Source organism: Natator depressus, chromosome 2 (genome assembly GCF_965152275.1).
Source record: "Natator depressus isolate rNatDep1 chromosome 2, rNatDep2.hap1, whole genome shotgun sequence".
Taxonomy (NCBI): Eukaryota; Metazoa; Chordata; order Testudines; family Cheloniidae; genus Natator; species Natator depressus.
The window spans coordinates 4,394,745-4,415,681 of NC_134235.1; the positions used below are offsets into that span (position 1 = coordinate 4,394,745).

At 45.0% G+C, this 20,937-nt stretch overlaps 1 protein-coding gene across 1 annotated transcript in view; it reads left to right on the top strand.

Moving 5' to 3' along the window:
- The window catches only part of ZC3H3 (zinc finger CCCH-type containing 3), a 344,144-nt gene that overhangs the window by 16,656 nt on the left and 306,551 nt on the right, over positions 1-20,937 (top strand). The window contains exons 3-4 of the mRNA XM_074943734.1: positions 301-1,732; positions 2,598-2,791. Coding sequence (XP_074799835.1) covers positions 301-1,732; positions 2,598-2,791 — 1,626 coding nt within the window. The remainder of the gene's footprint in view (positions 1-300; positions 1,733-2,597; positions 2,792-20,937) is intronic.

The following is a 20,937-nucleotide window of genomic DNA, read 5'->3' on the forward strand; positions in this document are numbered from 1 at the left end:
AACAATGATCAGAGTAGTGGATTCAGGACTGGTGCATATAAGAGGAACTAACCATGGAGAGAAAGTGGGATGATGCAGTATTCAATTGCTATGTAAAGATCCATAATAAGAAATCTGTAATCATTACATAGCTCAGCTTTTCTTGCAGCATTAGTGATGATGTCTGAAAGCTACAGAGCATGAGAGCTCATGTAGAACAGGTGTTTTCAGTGCAATGTGAAGATGGTCAATTTGCAGAACTTGCTGTTGCAAGACTGTTGTGGAAGATGCAACTAACAGAGGTTGTTTTGCTTTCTTCAGGTCTCATAAATGACCATAAAAACATCCATGGAAATGCCCCAGTGCCCTCGCCCTCCAGGACTCCAAGGTGGAGAAATCCCAGGCAGACTGCCTTCAACAGTCAGGGAGCATTCTCTGCAAGATATTCTCAGCAGGCTCCAAGGGATTTCCATTCACATCAAGGTAACTCCTGGAGGAAAAAATACTCCCTTGTAAACAGACCGCCTGCACCAACACATCATCCTGGAAGCAGTGCATCTGCTAACACACTTCAGGCTTTTGGGAGCCAAAGGAATAGCCAGCCTCCTGGGCCACAGGGAACAGGCTCGGAAAGGCAAGTGGGCTTAGCAGCAGGTGGTATAGTCATAGGAGTCAAACTGCCACAGAGGACTAGCTCAGCCTTGGACAATAGAAACGTTAGTGAGTTGGGATCCCAGCAGGGTTCCTCTATGGTAAAAGTAGCTGCTCCAAAAGGAGCTGAAAAGGTTCATGAAAGTTCTAGCTTTCAAAGTGTTGATCAAAAAGAGGACAAAGAAACGTCTCTCTCTGTCTCCCAGAGTTCATTGCGCCAGCCTGCTGTTGCTGGAGGCAGAGATGATGCAAGCCCAGCATATCCAAAGGAACTGGGCAAACTTCGGACTGCGAAACTGGCTAAAAGTGCCCCTGAGTTACGTGACGTTATCTGTGAAAGTGCCATAGCATTAAAATCCAGGCCTCAGCAGCCTTCAGCTCTTCTTGATCGAGAATCAGGCTGGCTGGTAGCCTGGAAGAAGCCAGTAGCACAGGTTCCAACTCACTGTAGCTCAGAGCAAGTCACGGCAGGAAGAGATACTTTGAAGGAGCCAAAGACCCTTGGAAAATCTGAGGCGTGCACAAGCTCAGTTCAGGCTGTGACTTCAGAGGTTGGGATAAACCCAGCAAAGAACCAGTTTGCAATACCACACAAGCTACCCAGTTTCCAAAGAGCTGCCTCAACGGCAGTCTCCAGCAAAGCTTCTAAGTTCAGGAAAACCAACTATACGTGGGTAGCAAATCCTAGTAAATGGCCCTGTGCTGTAAAGAGATGGACCAGCCCTAGAGCTTCTGAAAGCACTAGGAAGCTTTCTGTGGGAGCAGAGAGAACTGCTAAGCCACTGCCAAAGGGGGACTTGGGAGCAAAGCAGAAGAAATCCGGAGTGCATTTGAAATTGGATGCCTCTCCTAGTAAGTACAAATGGAAAGCATCTAGCCTACAGCCACCTTCTTCAACTTCTAAGTCAGTATTTAAGTGGCAGTCTGAGGGACGAAAGGAGGCTGGAGTCTCCCAGGTTTCCAGAGCCAACTTTGGCCTTCAGACTCTAAGCAACGCATCCATTGGTCATGGGGGGTTGAAGTCCTCTTTCAACGATGCTGCACTTTCCACTTATAAAGTGAAGAGCCGGACCAAAATCATCAGGAGAAAGGGGAGTTGCTGGTAAGTTACTAGTTGTGTGAAGTTCTGTAGCTGGTACTAACCTTCTTTGCACTTCACCTGGGGCCCATTCCTACTTTCATTGAAGCCCATAGGAGTCTTGCCATTGATGTCAATGAGAGCAAATACTCAAATATTTACATTGTAAGCTCTTTGGAACAGGGACCCTCTTTGTGTTCTGTGTACAGCTTGTAGCCCAGTGGGGCCCTGGTCTGTGACTGGGCTTGCTAGGTGCTATCACAGTAAATTTTGGTTTCACTGATTTGTCCAGGGCCACGCAATAAGTCAATGACAGAGCTTAGGTTAGAATATGGGGGCATCTGGCCCTTACTCCCATGTCCAAGCTTCTCTTTTCATCTGTCTTCTACTAATCTCCCCACTGTGCCTTGGCATCCTCTCCTGGAGAGAGGTGAGGATATCTCCACGAGTGGTGCTGAGGAGATGGGGGTTTGGGGGGTGAGGTGAGGAGAGTTTGAGGACTGCTTGCTTATTTCTTTTGCCTGGCTTGGCCTGATCTTCTCAGCCCTCTTAAGAACCACCTCCTCCTTCTCCAACAGCTATAGTAGGGGAGAGACTGGGAGTGATGTGAGTTGAGATGTCAGAGTGCAATCTCTCTTCATGCTTTCCCAGCAATTGGTCAAATTTGCCCTTTCACCTGGCATTTGCATTGCTCTTACCTAGAGAAGCGCCGTAGTTCAGTGGATAAGGTATCAAACCAGGAGTCAGGAGAACTGGGTTCTAATCCCAGCTGTGCTACAGTCTTGCTGCGTTGGTGGAGAAAGGAGAGCACAGATAGCTGGGGTTGGGGAGTTGCTGTTTAATACCTTTGTGATTAATTTTTAAACTCCCTGCATTGCATTCTTTGCAGTTCGCCAACAGATAAGAAGAGCAACTCCTTCACCACAATGCCCCTGAAAAGCCACTACTCTCTCAGGAAAAGAAACTCCCTGCGGGGAAGACCTGCACCATTGAAGAGAACCCTGCCCAAGGAGCTGGTGCAGATCACCAAGCACAGGCTATGCAGGCTGCCAGCCTCTAGAATGCACATCCCAGCCAAAGAAGGTAAGAGCTTGGACATGTGGTGATAGAGCTGGAATATGGCATGAGGGGGGACAGTTTTAGGAGTAGGTTCTTGGAAGTAGGAAATGAGCTGCTCATTCCTCAGTGAGGTAAACCTGCTGATCACTGTTGTAGAGTCAGTGTTGAGAAGAAAAGACGGCATGGGACTTGAGGGCTTTCTCACCAGGTCCCACTTCTGTAGAGCCTTGCATTCCCCGACCTTGCCCCCATGTGTACTGTGAAACCTCCCCTCAGGGCCACCTCTAATTGACAACCACTCTAAAGCTTCCCCTTGCTGCTAGGATGGTTTTGCTGTACTTTCAGTTAAAGACCAGCTTTTACTGGGCAAATGATTGTTTTCAGTAGTGTTGTGGATGGTGGCGTAAAGTAACTTTCACTGTGTATAGATCTGTGTGCAGCACTGAGTCATCTTCTGCATGTGTAGGATCAATTCCCTGTCTCTGAACATATCTGAACTGTTGATGGGCCCACGTTCCCCAGGGTTAAGATACCCTATTGGTGTGAAAAGAACCTGAATGAGACTGGTCAATGTCTGTTCATTTCGATTGTGTCCCTCTTGCTCCTTCACCACCATCACCTTGCCCCTCTCTAGATCAGGAAAGGGCAAGGACTGTTCCATGGAAGATCTTGCAGTCTAAACACACTCGCAACACAGAGAACTTGCTCAATGGTCAGGAGAGTTCAAATATCGTTGGTCAGTATAGAGATGGTTTAACCTTTAAACCAATCATGTCTTTGAGTGGGCTAGAGTTTATAGGCTTCACAGAGAAGTCTTTTGAAGAAGGACTCGAAGCAGGAGGTGGCAGAAGCATTCTTTGTAAGATTGTATAATCCCTGTCTTTCCATTAGGGAAAAAACGGTGTGTGTCTCATGAGATGCTCATCTCAGCCAGGAAAAATCTACCTTATAACTGCATCATGGTTAGAAACTGTGCGCATGACAGCTGCATCTCTGCAGGGGTAAAGCATGTATGTGTGAGTTGATTTAAACAATCTCAAAGGATTATTAAAGGAATTAAGGTTTTAAGAAAGAAATGTTTGTGGAATGGAATACTGCCTCCTAGGTGGAGCAGCGTTTAGCTGTAAAGCACCTCTTACCCCAGATCTAGCTGCTAGAGGATTTGACCTCCTGCACGTGGACATCATTGTGCACATCTCTCTGTTTTGTAAGGTGGTGTTTCTCTGGTTTGATCACCTGCTGTGTGTGGTGAGATTTGGCAGTTAGTGGGGCAGGCTCTCTGTGTCATTTCTGGCCCGAAAGCTGTCTCCATGACCCTCCTTGCAGAGCAGGAGCTTTCAGATAACCCAGCCCATTGCAGCATTGGCGACTTGCCCGGGAGCCTGAGGGCTGCACCTAATTTGCATGAACATGGAACAGATGAGATCTAGTGGTTCCTGGACTGGACTGGGAGGCCTGGTTCTGCAACTGACTTCTGTGTGGCCTTGGGCAAGTTGCTTAACATTTCTTTCAGTTTTCTCCTCTGTAAAATTGGTTTAATATCTACCAAAGGGGTGTGGAGGGTGGTTGTGTGAGTATTGTTTATAAAGCACTTGAGAGCCTCACATGGAAACTATTATACAGCGACAACCCTTGAAGACTCTTGCTTTCAACTAGTGGGGAGTGTGTGCACTTAGCTAGTTGGGGTACAACAGCCTATGCTCTGGCTACAGGAATCAATCTCAAAATGGCTTAGGCCTGAATTTTCTGGAAAATGCATATGCAGTTGCCTAATTTGCATGTGGAATTACTAGGCTTACATGCACAATTGCAGTCACTGCACGTGCAAAAGAGCAGCTGCATGTCTAACTTGTCATTTGTGTGCGCAGATGCTGCTGATCTTAGACAAACAAAAAGACAGTGAACAGGGTAACGCTTCAGGTGAGAGGATCAGGGGTTGTTGGTGAGGAGCAGGGAAGAGTGATTTTCTTCGGAAAGTGTGTGTTTTTTATATATATATAATTTTTTTTTTTTTTTTTTCCTGGAGGAATTTGGAGATGTGAGGAGAGGTTGCTTTACAGCTGTGGTCAGGAAGAGTGTGCTAGGTATAGTTGGGAGAGGTTCTGGAGGTAGTGAGACCGCATGATAAAAGGCACAATGCAGTGTGTGGGAGAGGAAGGCAAAGGGAGAGGAGATGTGCATTTACGTGTACGATTGCATGTGTTGACCATCCGAGCATTTGTGATTGTCAGACACCTGAAAACCAAACCAGTCACTGTGCAGTGGCGTTGAGGCTCAGTTTCTCTCGGTTCTCTCTCTAAATTCTATTGCACCTGGAGAGGCTTTTAGGTTGCTGGAGGCAGGGCACCACTCAAAGGCGCTACATGAAAGGCTTGAGTGGAAAAGATGGTTATGGTACATGGAAGCTGCATATGGAACCGAAGGTCTCTCTCAACTCACATTGCACCTAGGAAATCAACTTAACAAAGACAGTTCAGCCATGAAGCCTCTTCAGAGATCATCCCCTGAGGGAGAGGGGAAGAAGGATGAGGAGAGTGCCCAGGGCTTTACTGCACGTCAGTGAGTGTTTCTGTGAGGGCACAAGTATTTGGTGAAGGCTAAGGGGAGACTAAGGCTATGTCTACACTACAACCTGTGTCGGCAAAACTGATGTCACTCAGGGGTGTGAATAGTCCACCCCTCCGGGTGACATAAGTTACACTGACATACGCGCTTGTGTGCACAGCGCTATCTTGGCAGGAGAGCTTTTCCCGCTGGCAGAGGTGGGGTTTTTTATGCCGATGGGAGAGCTCTCTCTCCTGTTGGCATAGGGCGTCTTCACCAGAGGCGGTGCAGCTGCGTTGGTACAGCTGCAGTGCTGTATGTACAGATATCCCCTCAAGCTGTCGACAGCACAAAGCAGCAAGGATCTAGGAAAAAATCCATGCTAAAGCTGGTAGCTGGATAGAGCAATGTAACGACAGCTACTTCGTTCAAGTAGTGGGGTCTGCATGGACTCCTCAAACAGGGAGGCAGCTTGTGCCCTACTTGCTCTAGGGATATATACAGTGTTTAAGTCTCCTGAGTTGTTGATCTGGCACCTTTCACCAGCATGATGTTCTCAGTCTCACAAATTTAAAAATTCTTTACAATTCACCTCTTTTTTTTTTTTTTTTTTTTTTTTTTTTTTTTAAAAGAACATTCTGCTGCATCTGCTGAGGTGCTGGAACAAGTTTCTCTACTACAGAAGCTTTGAGGGGCACAGCAAGTTCAGTCTGTAGTAATACTTTGCACTTTAAGTGCTCTTTATCCACGGATCTCAAAGCACTTAGGAGGCGGGTACATGAGAAAACTGAGCCACAGAGAAGGGACGTGACTTCATCGAGCTGCCTCAGTGGCAGAACGGGGACTAGAACCTCGCTCTCCTGACTCCCAGTTCTTTTGTTCTACCTGCTGGACATGAAGTTTTATTGAGCCCTTCATTTCTGGAAACCTGGCTTCAAATTCCACAGTGGCTGAGCTGCAAATGAAAATGAGCTTGGGGATCTCTCTGTACCTAGTAGATACTTGTCCATGTTGCAGAAGTACCACAAGAAGTGGCATTTTCTGCTTTGGAGAGGTCCAGGACCTCCCTGTCAAAGCTTGCACATCACCTACAAAAATGGTACCTAGTTCTAGCTGCTGGTATTGGTCCCCCCATGTAAATCTTACCACCTTTGGCTTGTCAGATCATTCATGAGTAACACCCCTATACTTATTAAAAGTGACATGAGATCTTTTAATGTTCACAAGCAGTTAGGGCTCTGGTTTCATGTCTCATCTGAAAATTGATGTCTCCAGTGACACACTGCCCGCTAGTCCTCTGCTGGGATATCTTGGAAATGAACTTAATGTGTTATGTCTATGTATCATAGAAACGTAGGGCTGGAAGAGACCTCAAGCAGTGACCAAGTCCAGCCCCCAGTGCTGTGGCAGGACCAAATGAACTGCTACCATCCTTGGCAAGTGTTTGTCGTTTTTTAAAAATAGGCTGGAGAGTGATGGGGATTCTACGGCCTCCCTTGGCAGCTTACTCCAGAGCTTAACTACTCCTGTAGTTTTTTTCCCCCTAATATCTTACCTAACCCTTCCTTCCTGCAGATTGAGCCCATTACTACTTGTCCAATCTTCAGTGGACATGGAGAACAATTGATCCACGTCCTCTTTTCAACAGCCCTTAGTATTTGAAGATTGTTATCCGGTCTCCCCTCAGAGTGTCTGGTTTTGTATTGTCTAGTCTTGCAGCTTTGAGTTGTGGAACTGCATAATTGCCTAATTCTGTTGGAGACCCTGTGAAGCACGCAGTGTTCAGAAACATATACAAGCTGTAAGTCTTCACCTTTTTGTACTTGTTCTTAAATCAACCACAAATTAATTCATAAAAAATGAATCTATACCACCACTTCCTTCAGCATGATAGAATTTCCTTTATAAGTATAACTGGGTCCAAAAAGTTCATGGAGAATAGGTCCGTCAGTGGCTATTAGCCAGGATGGTCAGGGACGCAAGCCCATGCTCCAGGTGCGTCTCAAACCCCAACAACTTGGGACTGGATGTCAGAGGATGGATTGCTCGAAATTGCCCTGTTCTGTTAATTTACTCTGGAGCACCAGGCACAGGCCAGTGTTGGAAGACAGTATATGGAGCTAGATGGTCCATTGGTCTGAGCCAATATGGCTGTTCTTGCATTCTTTATTGGGCTGGAGTAGGAAGATCTATCAAGTACCAAGTCTGATTGATTAGTTTGTGAGAAAACAGCCTGAGGTGCGGTTGTTGCAGGTGATAGACATCAGACCTTTTTATTAAGCTTTTTTGGTTTCTAATACTGGTAATTACCATTAGATGAACAAGCACGAATGTGGGCATCTAATGCAGATAGCACCATTCGTGTTTCCCTAATGGGACAGCCGATGCCATGCTGTCCAGCAGTACAGGATGTGTTGTGTCTGACTGGCTTTGTGTACAGCCAGGGCACAATCCCACATCCTGAAATGAGTGAAGAAAATACGGTACTGCTACTATCAGGACGGTCTGACTTGACTAGAGCAGCTCAGGTGCAGTTATTGCCCAGATTGTGCACCTGCCAGAATATATATTAAAAATTAAATGTATAATTATCAGCATTGTCTAGTTTTCCTGTGGTCTAACAGTTATACAACAGGAGACTGGGAGTGAGGACTCCTGGGTTCTATACCTGACTCTGCCATAGACTTAGTGACTTTGGGCAAGTTATTTCACCTCTCTTGTGCATTAGCATCATAGGGATGATACTTGCCATGAAGAGTTTTATGAGGTTCTAAGAGGTTATTGGGTGAGAGGTGCTAAATCATTCCACTGTCATCCCAATACTCTCAGGCCACTGGGTGTTGATAACTCTTTTGGTCAGGAGAACCAGACTTGGTTCTCTGTGGAGCTGTCTGTGACGGACCTGGACCACCCAGGTGCAATTGCTGTGTACTGACGTTAGGCAATTCCTTTCCTCCGACTTCCTTTCTCGTGCGGCTGACTACACAGCCTCTGAGCTGCAGTGTGAAACCCTGATTGAAGGCCAGGCAGGGAGACCATTTGGGCTCTGACCTGCATCTCATGCAGTTGCTGATCTGAGGTAGGGCAATGGTGGCATCGCTGCACCTTCATAGTTTGTCTCAGGCTGAAGCTCAGTTCCAAAGCATGCACACCTGTGAGTTGAGCCAGAAACCTCCCAGGATGCTTGCATGATTTTCATGGAAACCGTGAGATCACGTGTCAAGCACTGGAGACATGAACTGCAAGGGTGTTGAAATTTTGAGGAACAATATGTCTTGGGCTGGGTCTGACAGCTTGGTCAGGAATCCTGGGAAGAATGGTGTTGTCCATATACCACCAGGATTTCTAAATTCCCATTAGGAGCACAAGCTCATCTGCATGTCTTTCAGGTGGGGTGGTTCATGCACTTGGGTTCAGAGTCCGAAAGCATGGCCTGTCCCCCCTTCTCCTTTCCCAGATTCACAGAGACCCTGATGGGCAGAGCTGTGTCAGAATTAGGCCCATGGAATTCTCCTGCCAGCTCTGTTACACAAGGAAGACTGAGTGCCTCCTCTTGAGGCTTGAGTAGCAGATCCTATGTCTCTATCAAAAAGCAACCTTATCCTCTCCCACCTCCAAATGCAAGTTCCTCAGTGAAACCTATCAGGTCACTCCTTTCCTGAACAAGTTACACAGCTGTTATCTGTATTTGACCCCCTAATTCTCCCTCTTCCCAAATAGGACCACTACTGATCTCATCCAATCGGACCCCAGTTCAACCAGAACATCTGTCATGCACAGGTCTAGGGATGGGGGACTAATTCCTGCCTAGCCCCTTGCCACTGAGAGCAGGTAGTGAGTGTGGGTGAGCAGGCGTGCACACGTTAGCGAGGAAAGTCTATTTTATAGCATCTGGAAAGTCCACAATGAAACCCTGATTCCTTCAGCAACTGATAAAATTGTAGGATTCCAAAATTGAAGTGTAAATGTCCCTTAATATTAGTATCACACGTCGTGTCTAGGGCATGATCCAGCTCTCATTGAATTTGTCAGGTCTTTTGTGCTTACTGGGAGGTGGATTTGGTCCCTAAACAGCAATGCACTATGGAGCGTACGTTAGCACCCAGCCTCATGTGTTACAGGGAGGGAGCTGTAATAGTGTAGTGCAATTGGACGCATGGGCACAATTGACTCTTACACACAGAGTTCTATATATGCAGAAATCTCATTTGAGAGGTTGTGTGATGGAATGTGGGATGCAGAGGTTAAAATTTGGTCCTGGATTGGTGTTTCCTCTAAGCACTGACTCAGTGGGACGTTGGTACAGTGCCTAGTGCAATGGGGTCCTGGTCCATGATGAGAGCTCCTAGGCTCTATAGTAATATAAATAATAATGATGCTTCTGTGGGACGAAGCAGTAATTAATTGCCTTGCATCCAGCATTTTCAATTTAAGAGCTAATGACAATGCAAGGGAGAAAATGGAACATTGTCACAGAATGATGTCGTCTTGCCATTAGATTATCCAAAATAGTCTTTAGCATAAATGCCACATCTGTTATAAATTAACTGTAATATATTAGTCTGAATGGAACATTTAACAAGTGCTCAGTAATTAAGAAAATTCTCCAAATTTAAGTTGCGCTGGCAAGGTTAATACAGCCATGTTGCCTCTCTGGTATAGTTTATGGTCTGTTTCAGGTTTTTATAACACTCATCCCTGTGGCGGTATGTTTTCCAAGGCTAGAAAAGACCACTGTGATCATTTAGTCTTACCTTCTGTATGGCGCAGGCCATAGAGCTTCCCAAGAATAATTCCTAGAGGAGATCTTTTAGAAAAAATCCAGTCTTGATTTTAAAATTGCCAGTGATGGAGAATTCTTTACAACCCTGGGTAAATTGTTCCAATAGTTAGTTAATCACTGTTAAAAATTTATACCTTATTTTCAGACTAAATTTGTCTAGTTTCAATTTTCAGCCATTGGATCATATTCATAACAAAGGGTAAAACATACCTATGAAGGAAAATAGGAAGAGAGACTATTCCATTTATGAAGTGTGGCAGAATTAATGTTTCTAGAGTAGTCTTAACTTTCTGGATTTTTTTTTTTTTTTTTTTGGTGACCCTTCAGTGCTTAGTCTTGCACTTGTTCCATGAATGGTAGGGTGGTTTTTTACATTTAATTTCCTAGGGTTGGTTGGTTTGTTTGTTTTTATTTATTTAGGAAGAGGGGTGAAAAAAGAGAATCTGTAGATAATTGGCATGCTCTGATTACAAGGTTTTGTGGGGCTTGTAAATGCTTGCTTTGACCTGACTGGAAGCTTGATGAAGTTAATGGAAAGACTCCTACTGAGTTCATTAGGTCTTGTGTTGGACCTTGACTGGCAGCACATCTGTTTTACTCTACAGCTGTTTTCTATAGATGGAAAGGGCTGTATAAGTGCAAAAATGTTGTTAATATTGTCACTTCTTCTGTATTTTTAATACATGTTTTAAAAATTATGTGTATATGGTCTGCCTTGATTTGAAATGCTTTTTTAATTTGCACTATAACTTCCCAACATTATTTGTCTGTGAATAACTATGGGAGAGTGGTCTTTGATTCAGTTCTGGCATGTGAATCACTAAGCAAACTCTCAGGTTTGTTTCAAGTGCAGAATTTTTGTACAAAGCAGAAGAAGCCCAACTTGATTTTTGGATCCTGGATGGAATTTCCACCAGTCATAAACTGAAAAAAAGCATCTTTTGTCATCTGAGCTAAACTCATTGCATGTAGACACCACAGAGAGAAAATCATAATAATTATTTGTTTTAACATATTGCCTAGGAGCTCTGGTCATGGACCAGAACCCCATTGTGCTAAACGCTGTATAAACATCAAACAAAATGACTGTCCCTGCCGCAAAGAGTTTACAATCTAAGCATGAGGCAACGGATGGATACAGACAGACAGGAGCACAAGGAAACAATGAGGCGATACTGGTCAGCCTGATGGCATGGGACTCCCACAGTGTCTTTTTAAAAGTAAATTTCCTGCCATTTAGGACACTTTGTAGCTATTACTGTCTCAGTTACAGAATGCCTCCGATGAAGTGAGCTGTAGCTCATGAAAGCTTATGCTCAAATAAATTTGTTAGTCTCTAAGGTGCCACAAGTCCTCCTTTTCTTTTTGAGATGTTTATCTTGTATCTGTGTTCCATTGCAGTGACTTTTTACAACAAACAGTTAAAATAGTAAAGTAGCAAACTGTATGTTGGTGCAGTCTGATACCGCAGCTCCTTGGAGTGCTGTTGACAAACTCTATTCTGATTGGCGTAGATAAGACTTGTTTGGTCTTCAGCAAACTGGAAATCTGTTTATTCTAAAGAGGACAAGATGGTGCGGATTGTAATTTTATGAATATGCTGTTTTCAGACAGTCTTCATTTTTTAAAAAGTGACTTTTTGGTAAGATCTGACCGACAGACACATAATACATCCCCGCTACTGCTGTACAAAGGGTTGTCAGCTGTACAGTGCAGTTACCCTCGGGCAAGCTAATGCCTCTCTACCAGGTAGTTTTAATTACGGGCACAATCCTGCCAGGGGCTGAGCAATCCCAACTCTAGTTGGCATCAGTGGCATTTGAGGGTGCTCAGCACCTTGCAGGATCAGGTCCTTCACGAGCTCTGTCCTTTAATGAAAGGAGGGTAAAAATAGTCCAGTGGTTCGAGTTGTGAACCTTTTCTCACCCCTGTAAAATCAATGCTGCTGCTTTCGTTAGTCGCTGCAGTTCTGGTACCTTTGTGCAATGCTCCTTTCCCAATGGCATTCCACTCTGTTCAGGCATGCAGTGCAATTGCACAGTCGTCTTGTTTCTGTGGTTTATCCTCTATTAATAAATAGAATTAATCTTGTCAAATTAACATTGCTTTTCTGCTGGAGAAGTGGCAGCCATGTAAATGTCAAAGCGGGCTCCCATTTGTATATCAGCCACGACTCTCAACACTTCCTGGCAGACCCACATGTTGAGTGAGTGAGTGTGTGTGTGTGTGTGTGTGTGTGTGTGTGTGTGTGTGTGTATACACATCAAAACAGGATTATAAATTACAGGACTTGCTGGAAAGCAAGGTAGCTCTGCCTCTTTTTTTTTGGCAAAGGCTCACGTGATGTCTCCCCCCTCTGACCTGCAGAGGGCAGTCTTGCCCCTTGTATTCTCCGTAGTCCACCTTTTTCTGGTAATTGATTGCCTAATTTCCTCTTTATGTGAAAGAAAGCAGATATCAAGTAATTTGCAGCAATAACCTGCTAATGCTGGGCCAGTATCAAAACTCCCATGTTCATTTCAAGTGGCAGATAAAACACTAATATATAATTATCCTTGCAAATTGGATTGTTTTAAATAACCAAAAGGCTATGGCCAGGAGAAAACTATCCCATTTCCCTTGAGTTACTATTGCAGCGTAATTGCTGCGTTCAATCAATTTCTCTGGCATTAGAAATTCCATCACAATCAACATTAAGCTTTATTCATTGTGATGGCTAAGAGCCGGGCCATTTCTCCTCTTTTCCTTAACTGGCAAAATTAATCAGGGAAAAGATTTTAAACATTTACCCGTGTGAAAGAGGTCAGCTCTGCCACTGTATTGCTCAGCAGATAAGGGGGCTAATAAAAAGAAAATTGAATTACTAATGATCGCCCGGAACAGAGTATATAAAACCTGGCAATCGCCTGGTTCAGGAAAGAGGAGAATCAATTTTCTTCAGACAAGGTGCGCTCATTTTTTATTTTGGCGCATATTATCAGCAATTTAATTTGAAAGTGCATAAACAGGAGGAAACAGTTAGAAAATAATGAGCCTGAAGGTGTAAAATGCTGCAGGATATATGCTGTACACAATTTATTTGGTACAACAGATAATCACTTTAATTGAATTCAAAACTGCATTGTTCAGCAGCAGTGCAGTCTGCCTCTCTTGCTTGTGGGGATTACAGAATATTACAGAGATTCCAGTGAGAGGCTCTTTGGTGTCTCTTTCCCCTTTATAACATCCCCTCCTAGGCAGGATTCCTCGTTGCCTGGGTTCGTTCACACATGGCCACAGCTACTTGGAGGTGTGATGTTTAAAAGCTGTGAGAAAATCCCCCTTGGGAACGCTGCTTAGGTAGCATTGTGAGCGAGTTTTTAAATAATAATGTGTCTGTCTTTTGCCATGATTGATAACTTAATGCAAACTCAGCATATAAAAAAGGTAGCCCATTGCTTCAACACAGCGTACACCTATCCTCTTAGCAGGTTTTGTGTCAAGGAGCAACATGCTGAACTGATGATGTATGGATGTTGCTTGTATGGCTCTTACTGTTATTGCTGTCTGCTTAGATGGGGTGTGCATGTGGCTTACACCTGTCTCTTCCCATTGTACTTTACAGCCAGCATATGCACCTTGCTTCAAAATAGTTCATCTCTTCCCTTCCTTGGGCACCAAATGGTTAGGATCCCACATCTGCATGGTTAAGACAAATATTTATACCTTGGAAAAGAAGCATCTGAAGGAGTCTATCTAATTTATGTATATTAACAATAGTTTTATCCCCACACAATTAGCAGGAGCATTGCTCTGAAGAGTTCACAGGCTTGCTGTTTGAAACCAGCAGGGTTAATATCATTACCAGCCGTGCTGTCAGATGCTATGTAGATTGACCTTACTCATAAATCATTATGTTCTCAGATCTCTCCTCTGACTTTCACTGGCTTGTCCTTGGGTACAACTACAGTGCAACCCCTCCTCCCGCAACGTCAGCGAGTCTCAGAGCCTGGGTCTGCTGACTTGTGGGGCTTTCACGCTCTGGGGCTAAAAATAGCAATGTAGACGTTCTAGCTCTGGCTGAAACCCAGGCTCTGGGACCTGATGAGGGGGGGGAGGTGCTGGCTAAGTGTTTGTCCCTTGCAGTAGTTGGTAAAAGTTCACATACTTGGCTGTACCCCCAGCACCAGTTACATCAGTATTAGTAACAGTTTTGGGTTTCCCTGGCATTTACAGGTGACTGTTCCTAAACTACAAACAGCCAGCAGCTGGGATGCTGTTTTGTGATAACTCTCTGAAATAACAGGTTTTTAGTTTTCTATTATTGGAAGCCTGTGATCCTAAATGGGTGGATGTCACTGGGTCAACTGCATTTTCACCAGTGGTTAGATAATTTCAGGGAGTTAGGTGCCCAATTCCCATTGAATTTATTGGAATGTAGCCATCTGATTCCCTTGGGTTCCCTGGAAAATCCCAGCCTAAATCCTTTGAGCAGAAAAATTCACATGAGGTTGGGGTGAATGAGTGGGGCTGGACTTCATGTGAGTGGAGGAGAGAGAAAGAGGAAGTGTAAAAAGGTAACTTGCCCTTTATAGAGTGTTACTCCAGTTCATCCTTAATCCCCATGTATATTTTTCCTCCCCTTTGTTTCCTAGCTCAGTGGCTTTCTTCCACCGTTATTTCAGTGTGGGGAGTGCTCCTCTTCCTGGTGTCAAAGAATCCCCTGCCCCCTTTGCCACCCACAGAACTGCATGATTGGGATGAGTTTATATTCTATTAGTAGTAAGCAGGTCTCTGGTAAATGTGTTTATAGGTTAATGAGAAAAATATTTGGCTTTGGAGATGTATGACGTCCTTTTGTTGGCTGTGACCTTTGATATTTTGAAGCCCCTGAGGTAGGGGGAAGCTTTGCTAAGATTTTGATCCTTGCAGGCACTGCCCAGTGTGGAACCAAAATAGAAACCCTCCCCCCAAATCAAAATAGAGCACAAGCCCTTATCACACCAATATGTGCTTCTCGTTTGTCCTGCGTGGCTTACATTGCACCACTTCTTAGCTAATGCCTGTAACTTGTAACTCTACCAGGTGTTGGAATTGCCCAGTGTAATTCTGGTCATCAGTGGCAGCCAGACAAACACAGGGTGTCTTGCAGTTCTGTTTTAAAATGAAGTTTTGCAAATGTAATCCTGACTGGCAAAGTACAGTACTAATAAAATTAATCTACATTATAGCTTGCTCTGATAGCAAGAGAAGGCTACAAAGTCTGCTAGGGAAGCTGTTGTTAAAATAACTTTTACAAACACCCTGGAAGGTGAAATTTGCTCATCCACACAATCCAGTACATAATTATGTTTAACAAATACATTTGCAGACATTGATAACTGTTCACAAACATGAACCATGGCTGAATTGTTCCTGCTGATTAATTCCTCCAGCTCTATTTGCCACTCTACATTGTGTAGAGCGTCTGAGCCTCACTGCCTGTCAGACCCCTTACGTAGTCTCTTCGGTGTGTGCATTTGTCTTTAAAAGAACACTGGTCTAGTTGCCCTTTAAAATGTTTTATAGCTGTATATGTTTAAAAAACCAACAACAAAAAATCACACCGCTCCTTGTAGTTTGCAAACTAATCTCTCCCCTTCTTGTGTTTCCTTTACTATTTTCTTTCCCCTCTCCTTTTTGCTTCATCTTCCTGTTTCCTATCGATTGAAAACCAACATGTATGTTAGTATAACAGGCAAGATAATCAGTGATGTTGCATCTGGGTCCCTGATTACTACTGGCAGCCTCAATAATGAGGTGCATGACTGCACTTTACGGGTAATGTGTATGCTTCATGGATATTCTTCACAGCACTTGCAGAACTCCCCAAATCCCATCCCAACTGAAGTGGGCTTGTAAAACCTGGAAAGTTTTCCACGGGGCAGTGTGCTCTGTGCCCTCTTCCTTCCTCTTGTTCTCTAAAATGCTTCCTAAAATCTGTTTCTTTTGTAAACTCCCCTCCTGTGGTGATTTCCTCAGTGACCTGAGCTCTCTTGAGTTTCTTGCATATGAATCATTGGAGCAGTGTATTGTAACTGAGCTGGATTGTCAGTTCTTCAGGGAAGAACCTGCCCTTCATTTACTTGTATAAGGCTGTGTAGAATCTATAGTGCTATATAAATAAGTAGTAAAATTCCTTGAGTATGTAACAGATGCACAAATGCACCTAGTGTGTGCTTCCTAAATACAGGAGTTATTGCATGCAACCTCACACACCATGTTATCCTACCTATTTTGAGGCTCTGTTTTATTTGAGGGGATAGAGAATCATAACATAACATATATCAGGGTTGGAAGGGACCTCAGGACGTCCTCTAGTCCAACCCCCTTCTCAAAGGAGGACCAATCCCCCATTTTTGCCCCAGATCCCTAAATGGCCCCCTCAAAGATTGAACTCACAACCCTGGGTTTAGCAGGCCAATGCTCAAACCACTGAGCTATCCCTCCCCCACAAATAAGTGTACTTCAGTTGTCCTTATGAACGGTGCTGCTACCTGTGAAAAGTCTAGTTTTCAGGGACTTTTTATCTGTTCTTATGCCAGTTAGTACAAACAGACCTTCAAGTTTGCATCTGTGTCAGTTTGTCCTACAACATTATATAGTATTGACTGGTGTTGAAGTGTGCTGTTGTCAGACTCTATTATCTCTGTGCTCTTGGGTCCCTCCTGAAAATGGAGCTGTCTTGTCTTGTGAGGCTCAGTGAATGGTAACTCAAACTAGCCAGGACCCATGTGGAGTATTTGTGGAAGCCCGTGCAAAAGGCAAAAGTGTAGATAGTTATTAGAAGATTCAAAGGGGTGACTAGCATACTGCCATCCTTGGATCTAAAAGCTGCTGCCGTTTGTAGGAGCATGTGCACATGTTTTGTGGAGGTGCAGGAAAGCATCTGAGTTACGAACCAGGTCAAGAACATGCAACCACTAGCCAGCAAAAACTGTGGAAATAGCCCTCTCGGCAATTGGGCTGCTATTTGCTGATGGCTATCGCACCTGGGTTATCTGAATATAATGTGCAGCTTAACTCGTTGCAATATGTGTCAGACAATCGCTTGCTATCTTCACCTCTGAGTTTTCCAGTTTGGTTGTCAGGCTGAAAGTAAGGCCCTCAGATCCAAGGGCCCAAATACTTTATGGCCGAGGTCCCCAAACTGTGGGGCGCATCCCCTTAAGGGGGTGCAGAGGAAAGTTTGGGGGGGGCGTAGCTGGGGCCTGGGCCAGTCCCCATAGGGGCTTGGGAGGGAGCGCCACCCAGTTCTGCTGCCGGCCCTGTGCCCGGGGCCCCAGCTTGGGTTGCCAACCATCACAGTTTCGCGGGGAGTGTCCTGGAATCAGGCTCTATCTCCCGGAGGCTACTGAAGCCAAACCAGGAGATTTTTTAGATGCTGAAAATTTGGCGGTGTAGTGGGGCTAAGGCAGGTTCCATGCCACTCCCAAAAGTGTCTGGCATGTCCCTGCGGCCCCTGGCAGGAAGTCTCTGTGCACTATCCCCGCCATGAGCTCTGACTCCACAGTCCCATTGGCCGGGAACTGTGGCCAATGGGGGCGGCGCTTGTGGGCGTGGGAAGCGAACGGAGCCCCCTGCGCCCCCCCCCCCCCAAAGGGCTGCAGGGATGTGCCAGCCACTTTCGGGAGTGGTGTGGAGCCAGTGTAGGCAGGGAGCCTGCCTTAGCCCTGCTGCACCACCAACTGGGAGCTGCCTGAGGTAAGCGCCTCCTGTCCGGAGCCTGCACCCTGCACCCCCTCCTGCACCACAACACCCTGCCCCAGCCTGGAGCCTCCTCCTGCACCCAAACTCCCTCCCAGAATTTGCACCCCGTACTCCTTCTGCACCCCTGCCCCAGGCTCATTCTGGAGCCCCCTCCCACTCAGAGCCCCTTGGCACCACCCTCCAGCCCAGAGCATGCACCCCCTCCTGTACCCCAATCCACTGCCCCAGCCTGGTGAAAGTGAGTGAGGGTGGGGGAGTGTGAGCGATGGAGAGAGGGGGGATTGAGTGAGCGGGGCGGGGTCTTGGGGAAGGGGCGGGGCAAGGATGTTTGGGTTTGTGTGATTAGACATTTTGGCAACCCTAGCCCCAGCCGAAGCTCCACTCCCACACCCAGCTGTGGCCCCAGCCTCGGCCCTCTTACTCCGTCCATGTCCCCTCCTCTCGGAGCTGCGGCCCTGTTTCCGGTCCCAATGGGGAAGGGGGTACAGACAGAGCTAAGGAGGGGGCCTAAGGTAAAAAGTTTAGGGATCACTGCTCTATGGGATAATTGTGACTACCCCCCCCCCCACCCCAAGAACTGAGCAACTCCAAAAGTCAACCTCTCCCCAAATGATGATTCTCTTGGCTGGGTCTCCCCGTCGCCTGGTGAGCTTAATCTAGTGACAATGACTTGGAAATGCTTCCATTGCAGTGCAGCTGTTTGCTGAACTATTAGAAAAGAATTGTGCGTTGGGTACCTGCATTTGTGTTATCAGTGAGGAAAACCAAAAGGGTATTTGACATGGCAAGGATAGTTCCATCAGGAATATCAGTGTGTGTGAAATAGGTGAAATGGGATTTACACCACCATCTGAACATTAATGGGGGCATTTTACCATGCCCCCTCCTTTAGGCTTCTGCGATCCATCATTTCTTTGCTGCTGTGCTGTACTGGCTGTTACATTTTACTACACCAAACACTGTAAAAGGGCATTAAAGCAGTTAAATCTAGAGTCTTGCTTTCATAAGGAAAAAAGAAAATGCTGAATTAGGCAGTGGAAAAGGCAACCACAGCGATACTTTAATCTTGCATAAATTATGAAACGAGAGGCTAGCAATTTTATGTATTGTTAGAGTTGTCCTAATTAATTTTTTTTTAGAACAATCAATGAGAAAAAAACAAAGTTTTGTGTTTTTTGTATGAATATAATATACTATTTACTTCCAAAATGGCAGCTGTTTTTTTCCTGACATGACTATATTTTAATTTTATCCTACATAAGTTTGAGATTAATGCACTAGCTTTTCTAACCAAGTACAGTAGAACCTCAGAGTTATGAACACCAGAGTTATGAACTGATCAGTCAACCACACACCTCATTTGGAAGTTTGCAATTAGGCAACAGCAGAGACAAAAAAGAAAAGCAAGTACAGTACAGTACTGTGTTTAAATGTAAACTACTCAAAGTTTAAAAAAAGATTTGACAAGGTAAGGAAACTCTCCGCGCTTGTTTCATTTAAATTAAAATGGTTAAAAGCAGCATTTTTCTTCTGCACAGTGTTACCCACACACTCTTAGGGAACCCACCTTTACCTAGTTCCTAGGACTCAAGGGGTAACCCCGTTGATTTAGGCACCCCCACCCTTTCCCAGTTCCTAGGGCTCTGGGCAAAAGGCACCTACCCTGACCCCGTTCCTAGGGCTCAAGGCCACCTTTACCCAGTTCCTAGTGCTCGGGGCATACTCTTCTATGGGTTTGTAGGATCTTTTCACCAGTGCAAGAGCCTTACACAGTAATATCCTTATCCTCTATTTATTAACAATCGCCAAACAGAATACCCATGCTAAGCATACAATGCTGTACTTACCGATCCTGATCATGCAGGTGGACTTTCTCTGTTGATCAGGCAAGATCAGTCTCATCTGGGTTCTGGTTGCTGCATGTCACAGTCATGCAGAGGGTTCTTAACAGCTCTGATTTTAGGCTGTTATTGGGGGTGAGTTCTTCTTTCAGGTCTTTTCTTCTTCTTTTCCTTCCCATTTGGTCTCTTCCTTCGACCTCAGTCTATATCATGAAACTTGAGTCTTGCTTAGCTATACCATAACCAATAATTTTACTAAAAATATTACAAAATAATTTTGACCAATCCTAACATATTGCAAAATAATTCTTTACCCAGTCATATCCCACCACCTTAGTTGATTAAATCTTGTAAAATTAATTATGCAACAAACAGAAACAAAGACCCATACAGAAACCAGACAGATAAATAATGGAGAAGTGGGGACCATAAAAACAAAACAGTAATGAAGTAGGTATTTCACGCCTACAACTGTTGATGAGTGATTCCTTGCCAGACAGATGCTGTCAAACAAAGTTTCCTTTAAACATCTTAAGATCTGTTTCTTTATCTGGTGATGGTGGGTTCTATTAAGACAGTCTCTCCTTCTTAATAGCCCAATATTACATTGTTTTAATGTAATTTAGGCTTTAGCTACACTGGAAACTGAATGACAAAACTTTGGATCATTTGTCCCACGTTTATCGGGCCTGAGCCAACATCACGCCCGACTGAAGGGTGCTCCACGTGGTAGAAGTGGGATACACCTTGCAGGAAGGAGAGGGGTGCAGGTCTACCTCTACCTGGACGACTTGTTGGTGAGAGGTCGATACAGGGAGTTGGTGGAACAGCATGTGCAGATCGTACAGTCCACTTTCAAGAGCCTGGGTCTCCTGATCAACGAGCAGAAGTCCACGCTCTTGCCCATCCAGAGGATAGAATTCATAGGGGCGATCCTGGACATAAACCAGACGAGCCTCCCTTCCAGAAGGGTGCTTCTGGACCATCTCAACACTCATTTGAGGCTTGCTAGCGTGCCCCACCACCACAGCAAGGAACTGCCTAAAACTCCTCAGGCATATGGTCTCTTATGTAGTACAGCATGCGTGCCTCAGACTCCGCCCTCTACGTCTGTGACTGGCATTGCTGTATAATCCGGGGTGTCACCCATTAGACAGAGTGGTTACTCTTCCCCAAGCGATGCTCGACAGCCTGTGGTGGTGGCTAAATCAAGACATAGTATGTGCTGGAGTTCCCTTCACAAGGTCCACACTGTCGGTAGAGCTGGTGGGATG